At 35.8% G+C, this 8,931-nt stretch overlaps 1 protein-coding gene across 1 annotated transcript; it reads right to left on the bottom strand.

Annotated features, from left to right (window-relative positions):
* Nucleotides 1–44: 44 nt before the first annotated feature.
* LOC141340670 (uncharacterized) lies at nucleotides 45–5,140 on the bottom strand. The gene is made up of 2 exons (XM_073845733.1): nucleotides 4,714–5,140; nucleotides 45–1,629 (listed from the first exon to the last, which is right to left on the bottom strand). The coding sequence occupies exons 1-2, from the start codon at nucleotides 4,937–4,939 to the stop codon at nucleotides 617–619; spliced, it is 1,239 nt and encodes a 412-aa protein (XP_073701834.1). The 5' UTR covers nucleotides 4,940–5,140; the 3' UTR covers nucleotides 45–616.
* Nucleotides 5,141–8,931: the final 3,791 nt, after the last annotated feature.

Raw genomic sequence — 8,931 nt, 5'->3', positions numbered from 1 at the left:
GTTTTACAATAAAGTTTAAACCTAAATTGAGGCACTGACAAATGACGGTCATTGCGACATGGCAAAGTAATGGTGCTAGGGAGCCATGTGCTTTTAAAAATTTGTTTTATAGGTTTAACATTAGATTAACAGCTCGGATTATACGCTACTTTGACATGAGACATAGAAGACCGGAAATGCTAAAAATTTAGTCAGGCGTGACTTCCGCGTTCAGAAAAAAGGTCTACAAGACAATCCTATAAGACAATTCCTAATACAGTCCTTTAGGAATGGTTCCAAAATATGATTATTAAAGCCTTCCTCAAAACCGCCAATGTTGGTAGTAGAAATGAGCAAGTAACTGATGTGTGCAAATTAAATCCATACACACTGATGTTAAAATGCTAACAGTGTCCTTTTTCATGCTTCAACCAAAAAACAGTGCACTTCCTGTGAGATTTCTCTTCAATTCATGACATTCAAATGTGAAGTTCTTACACCGTAGACAGAGTCCATTTGTCCATAGTCCATATTTCAAGTTGACACGGTAAAGTGTACCATGGACAAAACACATTGCTTTAAAATGTGAATTTGAATTGCATTGTAGAAGCCCTGTATAGGATTCCATTTGGAACCCTTAATAAGGCTTCTTTTGATTATGAATCTTCATGTGCTTGCCAAGGCTTGCTTTTTGAATGAAACTCTTTCCACACTGGTCACACGTGTAAGGCTTCTCTCCAGTGTGAACTCTCATGTGTCTGTTAAGGTTTGCTTTAAAAGCAAAACTCTTTCCACACTGTTTGCACATGTAAGGCTTCTCTCCAGTGTGAATTCTCATGTGTTTGTTAAGGCTTTCTTTACGAGTGAAAATTTCTCCACACTGTTGGCAGGTAAAATAGATCTCCAAAGTGTGAATACGCAAGTGGTATTCAAGTTTTGATTTTCCACAGAAACCTTTTCCACACTGTTTGCATGTGTAAGGTTTCTCTCCAGTATGTATTCTCATGTGTCTGTTAAGGTATACTTTTTGAGTGAAACTCTTTCCACACAGTTTGCATGTAGAAGGCTTCTCTCCAGTGTGAATTCTCATGTGTGTGTTAAAGTTTCCTTTACGAGCGAAACTCTTTCCACACTGTTGGCACGTGTAAGGCTTCTCTCCAGTGTGAATTCTCATGTGTGTGTCAAGGTTTCCTTTACGAGTGAAATTTTCTCCACACTGTTGGCAGGTAAAAAGGCTCTCCAAAGTGTGAATGCGCATGTGGTATTTAAGTTTTAATTTTCTGCAGAAACTTTTTCCACATTTTCTCCAGGTGTAAGGCTTCTCTCTAGTGTGAAATCTCATGTGGATGTTAAGGTGTCCTTTTTGAGTGAAACTCTTTCCACACTGTTTGCATTTGTAAGGCTTCTCTCCAGTGTGAACTCTCATGTGCCTGTTAAGGTTTTCTTTTCGAGTGAAACTGTGTCCACACTGAAAGCAAGTGAAATTACTCCTAGTTCCTGTATTTTGTGCTCTTTTTTGTTTAGAAGTATTTGCAGACTCTAAGGAACAAACAGATTTATCTCCAGATACAAAATCATGAAGATTCTCTAACTGATCTTTCTCTTCAGTTTCATTCAGTTCTTCTCTCTCCTCTTTCAGCGCTGTTAGGTCTACGGTGGAAAAACAAAGAAATAAAAGTTAACCCCAGTTTAATGACACAAAGCAATTGGCATCATAACATGTAGATATGTAATGCTTGTATGCTAGATCCTATACCAGGGTGTCCAAACCCGATACTGGTCGGCTGGTTTCCTACAGTGTTTAAGTTGGCCTTTATACAATTAATAAAAAAAAAATCCAGATAATCTAATGATAGTGTTTAGGAAATCTATATAGACTGATCTCTACTATTGTATGTATCCTAGGGAATAAAAATCATCAAATTGAATTCAAAGAGATGAGGGAAAATAAGAGAAAAAACTCCCCATTTAACTATCAAATAAAAAAAAATAAACTTCTGAGTTTTTATTTAGGGGGCAGTTTATTAATGGGATTTTCCACTGATCTTTTAAATGGAAAACAACCCAAAACTGACTGTCACAGGATGTTCACTCATAAATCACTAAACTTTTTCTGTAAAAAACTTTAGTAATATTATAATTACACTTTAGGAATAAGAAATAGTTTTGCACCAGTTGAAAGAGAAACAGTCAAGTATGGTGAATTGTGCTCTGCATTTAATCCATCGAAGTGCATACACAACAGGAACACACACCTGGAGCTCCTTATGCCCATAAAGTGGGCCAATCACAATGTTGCATGAACAGTCTGTGCATCTGACTGATGGCCTGCAAGAACGTTTTCATATTTAAAGAATTCAGTACTGACTTTTCAAACACGAGTTTGCACGTATGCAACAAATGCCTCGTTTATAATGGGTTTTATCATTTCTGTCTCGATGCGCCAAGAAATGGTATCACAACATGGTTAGGGGTGTAACATTTCCAACACACGCTGGAGGTATCCGGCCAATTCCAAAGCATGGATAGCTGACCAATCAGAAAACACCTGGGTTTCCATCAACAGTGAGTTTTGTGGAAATCAAAGCGTTTCAGAAAGGGAGGGCAGAGAGGAGCAACAATAATGTACAGTATGTGGAAAATAACATGTTTTTAAACCTCAAACTGCATAAACACATCACCATTTGATGCTAAAAAGTGAATAACAAGTCAACCATAAGATTACTATTGTTTTGAATGTTTAAGCGCAGTTACTAAAAAATATTACGTTTATTTCTTGGTAAGACACATTTGACAGCAAAGCACTAAACTTGAGTCAGGAGGCATGCAAAATTTTAATTTCGTTGAAAAGTTCTTGAATTTCTCTCCCAAAATGTAGAAACCCTGAAACTAATGATGTAACAGCATTGGACATGACTTTAGCTAACACTGTTTCTGCATCAGCCGTGTTTGATCTGTTCATAAAAGAATTCAGTAACACTTTCTTTGAAGCCCATATTTATAATGCATTATAAGGGTATGCTTAAGGCACTATAATGAATTCATAGTGCATTATAAAAAAAATGTATAGTATGTTGTATCATAAAACTGTTTTAATGTATTGTAATTTTTATTTATTTGCGGTTATAGCTTTTAAGCGTGTGATTATCTCCTCATAGTTATAACATAAGTCTCATATATTACCATGTTACACATGTCACTTTACTGGAAGCATACAAAGAGCACTTATAAGTATTAATAATAATAACAATAATAATATCTATCAAAGAGCCAAAAGTTAATGTATCAGATGAATGGATAACATGACACGTTTGTATTATTAGTTAGATTATTTTGATGGTACCCTTTAGACAGCTTTTGATAAGTAACTATTCAACTGCATGACAGCTAGCAATAATTATTATTAGTAGTATGCTAAATATATTCTAACACTGTATTTTAATGGTTCCCCAAAAGACAAAACTGATATGTAACTTTGCAAGTTTGTGAATCTTCTACCTAGCCAAACTTAACCTAAGTCGAATAATACTACTAATAAAGGAGTGTTAGTGTAGTTGGAAAGTTGCTTCTAGTCAGTAGACCAGGGGGCCTATCATAATAAAATGAAATATAATGTAAAAAAAAAAAAAAAAAAAAAAATTGTAATAGGATATAGTCCATTAAAAATTGCATAGATTTAATTAGCCGCCCATTGTGTCTAATAAATAATCATAATCTTAAAAGTTAGAACCCCAAATACTCAAGTACTTTAGTATACTGTAATTGTTATGATTATTTATGAGAACATATTATAAGATTTTTTTTTATGATGCATTCATTACAATGCCTTAGAAATACTTTATAATGTATTATAAATAGGGGCTTCATAGAAAATGTTACCAAAAATTCTGTGCAGAATTAGGGATGCACCGATATGTATCAGCCGATCACTTGCACGTTTTGTCAGTAAAGCCGGTTCTGTAATCAGCGGTAAATGCCATCAGGTGCGTGATTTCACGTTGAGCCGTATATACTACACACAGCCGTTGTTCACTGAGGAGCTGCGCACATTCACACTGATAATGAACATTTTTCGAATTTGCGCAGCTCGTCGGTAAACAACGGCTGTGTGTAGTATATACGGCTCAACGTGAAATCACGTACCTGATGGCATTTACCGCTGATTACAGAACCGGCTTTACTGACAAAACGTGCAAGTGATCGGCCAATACATATCGATGCATCCCTATGCAGAATTTAAATGTTTCTTACTAGATCTGGAAGTGCTTTTGCTGCCCCCCCTGCTGAAAAAACCAGCTAAAACCAGCCTAGGCTGGTTGGCTGGTCTTAGCTGGCTTAAGCTGGAAATGGCTGGTTTTAGCTGGTCTCCCAGCCTGGCCAGCCTGGTCAGGCTGGTTTTAGCTGGTGGTTTCCCAGCCTGACCAGCTAAGACCAGCCTGACCAGCCTGGCCAGGCTGGAAAAATGGCCAAAACCCCTCTAAAACCAGCCTGCCTCCCAGCTTTGACCAGCTAAAACCAGGCTGGTTGACCAGCTAAAACCAGCCAACCAGCCTAGGCTGGTTTTAGCTGGTTTTTTCACCAGGGCCATCTATAATTTAACAGACTGATCTGCTTTAAATGTTGTTTCTATTACAATTAACTAAATCTAAAGCAGCTTGAAACTCAGTATTAATAAAACTTTGAAATAATGTACAACAAACAGTCATTAAAGATGAATGAAGATTAAACACCAACCTCCTTGTTCCTCATGTTTTATTCTCAAATGTTCAGGTTCCTCTTGTTTTATTCTCAAAGGTTCTGGTTCCTCCTGTTTTATTCTCAAAGGTTCTGGTTCCTCCTGTTTTATTCTCAAAGGTTCTGGTTCCTCCTGTTTTATTCTCAAATGTTCAGGTTCCTCTTGTTTTATTCTCCAGGTTTCTAGTTCACTCATGTTCTCCTCACTCTCCACTTTAATAAACATCTTCACAGCAGCAGATCTCAGATCAGCAGATACTTCTCCAGATATTCCTGCTCGCTTCCAAACCTAGTCACAGCTGTGAAGATGAGAACATTACAGATATTTACTGACTGGATTCAAAAACTGTATTTTTTTCTGTTTACAGAAACTTTCTCACAGGCTGAACTAAAACAGAATCACAACAAAACAACAGAGAGCAGTGAAACTAATCTTCTTCTTCTTAGGTTTAATGGTGTTTGTCAAACAGAAGTGTGTGTTAGTGCCACCCGCTGGACTGGAGTGTGAAGCGCCGAAAGAAGGGAAAATATTACGGGGAAATGACTTTGTGCATACACAATGTGCGCTATTTAAAAAAAAAAAAAAAAAAAAAACGATCTGCACAAATAAATGAAAATGACTTAAAATTAAGACTCACATCATGGTATTTGATCAGCATCAACAGTCTTTGTCAGTGAATATTAAAGGAGAAAAAAAGAAAAAAATATGCTTTCCTACAATATACAAAAAAGTATTTAACCCACAATGCCCCAACCTCAGTCTACAGTTTAACTGAGTCCCTACAGGATGGACAAGTACAAAAACATTTGTTTCTAACTTTAGATTGAACAGAAAAATGTGTCTACCCTTGATGTCCTTTTGCCATCCTCTCTGCCATTCCTTTATTAAACTTGATGACCTTTTCAGCATCTTTATTGGCTAAAAACCATGGCAACATATTCAGCTGTTACTCCTCATCTTCCCTTTTTAACAGTGAACAGTTCAGTTAATAAATACAAGATACAATATCTGCTTTACAAACTCAATCTCTAGAAGTGCATTCATGTTACATAAGAGTTATGATTTTAGTGAAGTTACAAGTTTTGAAACCAAAATACCAATACCTGCAACATCCAGTTAGAGCTGTAGTAAACTCAGAAGAGAAGATCAGGAGACTGAGTGAATCTTCATCAGATCTTGATTGAGATGTTTCTGTGTGTCGCTGCAGTCATCCAGACTGACTAAACACTCAATCGCTGGAGTTTTAGACAGATTTCAGGATCGTCATTAGAAGATAAAATATGCAAAGGATGTAAGCAGTTACAGGGATTTGCCCAGATTTTCAGCGACTCTAATCCAATCAGCAAAACTATAGACTCATTATCACAGAGATCAGGGAAAGTCTCACCTTCAGCCTCTGCATTCATATTTAACTCCGATATTGATCAGAAACAAAGACACCAATTAAAGAAATGAGGCAGAAACATCAACAGCCAATAAAGACAAAAGATGACACCTACAATCATTTCACATTCATATTCACACACTCCTAAAGAGTAATATATTAATCTTAAAATTCAAATGCCAATTATCTTTCTGCTGAGTTTCTATTGCTCTTTCCTGAATGTATTTTGCAGTCATTATTCTTTAGACACATCTGTTTTAAATAACTATCAGCCAAATTCTGTGGTTTCTTTAACCTAAGGTACTAGAACCGTTTGTGTTTGGTATTTTCTAAGTATTTCTGAAAAATTTCAGTCAGGTTTTAAGTCCATTCATAGCACTGAGTCACTCCTGACTCTAATGATTTTACACAACTTGTATCTTGTAAATCATGAAAATCCAAATAATGTAGAATATCAAGATTTAATAAACATGCTCAAATCTAAATAACTTCCATTCATATTTTTCATGAATAGTAATGAAGTACTATGTATACTCACAGTTGACTAAGTTTAGGTATAAATAAAGACATTCATTTTCCTTTATAAAGAAACTTGAAGAATTAGGTTTATATAATCAATATTTGTACTTTCAAATAAGAAATATTTACTTTTTAACACAGGTACATTAAGCAATTTGTTAAGGCAAATGTATGATTGGATATTTATTATTTATTATCATTTCATTGTATCAATCTACGGAGCGGGAAACGAGGAGACGAGGAAACGCAGGAGTGAACTTAAAACAGTCTTTAACGGACAAACTAAAACACAACTCAGGAGTAAAACAGGAAGACATTCACTTGAAGGACGTAAGACATCGGAGGAGAAAACCACAAACAGAACAATATTAAATACTCAACTAAATGAATGAAAGACAAGACACTCCTGAAATCAATGGAAACAGGAACAGGAAAACCAAATATAGGCATTAGAAAACATCAGGGAAAACAAGGACAAGGAGAACATGGAAACAAAAACAAACACAAGGACAGTCCATAGGTGTGACAGTCATTACTGTTAAAGACACAATTATATTGGTTGAAATGAAATTATTGCCTAGGAAATTCAGGAAAAAGGTAAATGTTCAATTTTAAATGAATCTCTTTTGCTTCAGGTGTGTGTGAAAACAAATCTGTGATGCTCTCGATGTTCCTGCCTCTTTAATTGTTGTGATTGTTAATGCTAATGAACACTTGAGTTGTGTGTGAATGTCTTTCGCTGATCTCTGTGATCATGAGAGCTATAGTTAGAGTTTAGTATAGAACTGATCACATCCCTTGAATACTGTGTTTAAGCTTGTGGTCCATGAGCTTTGTCTTCATCTGTAAGAACGGCCTCCTGAAATCTGAGTAAACTCCAGTGATTGAGTGCTTTAGTCAGTCTGGATGACTGCAGCGACACACAGGACCAGCTCAAACAAGTCTCCTGATCTTCATTTTCCTGCAGGTGTCCCTGCTGAAAAAACCAGCATATGCTGGTTTTTTCAGCAGGGGTGTTAAAGGTATTTTGTTCTTTAAACATTTAACTTCACTAAAATCATAAAACTAATACAACATGGCATTTTTTCTGATAGATGTACTTCTAGTTAAAGTTTCTAATAAACAGTTTATTGTGTCTTGTATTTATTATCCAAACGTTTCACTGTTAATAAAAGAAGATATGGAGGGAACTGAATGTGTTGGCCTATTTTTTTTTTTTTTTGCCAATTAACGAAAATGAAAAGGTAATAATCAATTCCTTTACACTACAAAATTTTTTATTTAAAACAAAATTGCTTACATGAAAGCTTACAATAACATTACCACTAAAACCTTTGTAACAGTTACACAGCAGCATTAACTAGTTTTATGTGAACTTAATGGTACATCAACATAAAACAAAGTGTTATAAATGTACATTAAAAAAGAGAATAATACATTCACGAAGTTAGTAACTTTAGAAAAGCATCATCATATGAGTACGGAATTATATTCTATATACAACATTTCTATGATATATTTGTGATTTTAGAGAGCAGTGCACCAATGATAGGTGGCGACAATGCTCCTAAGGAATTGGTCGCCTTCAAACAAGAAGAAGAAGAAGAAGAAGTGCACCAATGGGACTTTTATTTTGCTCTGGTGACGTGACGTCATAAAGCTGCGCGCTCCTGTCTGTTGTGATTCACCTGAAGAAAGGTTTGTGGTTTTAAAGTTTTTAAACCAATGGATATTGTTGCATCAATTAAAGCGTTTTTACAAGCTATGTAAAATAAATCATAACTATTAAATCTAACGTTGTAATGCTTTATTTGCTGTTACTTAAGACGTTAGTAACAGAGAACCCAGGTAGCCAGCGGAATCGGGCCGATTGCGGCTGAGTGCCGGCTCACTCGGCTGTGTTCTGGCAGCGGCTCGCCAGGAGTGAGCCGGCTCTGGCCCAGCAATGGTTGCCGGATTTGGCTAGGCTTTGGATATGCGGATCTGGCCCGATTCTGGTTGAGAAACGGCACATTTAGACACATTCAGCCTGACTATGGGCCATAAGTGTAAGTCCCAAAAATGTCAAAAATTCAGGTTTTACTCCTTGTGTAAATATTTGGTCCCCACAATACAGATTAAAACACATAAACACTTAACTTAATTACAAAATTGCTAAAATATTTTTTTTTAACAAAATGCCTGAGATGTCAAATCTTTTCCCTGTCAATGTTATTTATTTAATTGTATTACTATTTTAAATAATATTCTATTATTTTTGTCAGGCCAACCATGGACTTTGTTTATAATTTAAAAATGTTCACTTCATCTAAAT

The sequence above is a fragment of the Garra rufa genome, chromosome 1 (assembly GCF_049309525.1).
Source record: "Garra rufa chromosome 1, GarRuf1.0, whole genome shotgun sequence".
NCBI lineage: Eukaryota > Metazoa > Chordata > Actinopteri > Cypriniformes > Cyprinidae > Garra > Garra rufa.
This window is presented reverse-complemented; position numbering and strand designations above follow the sequence as displayed.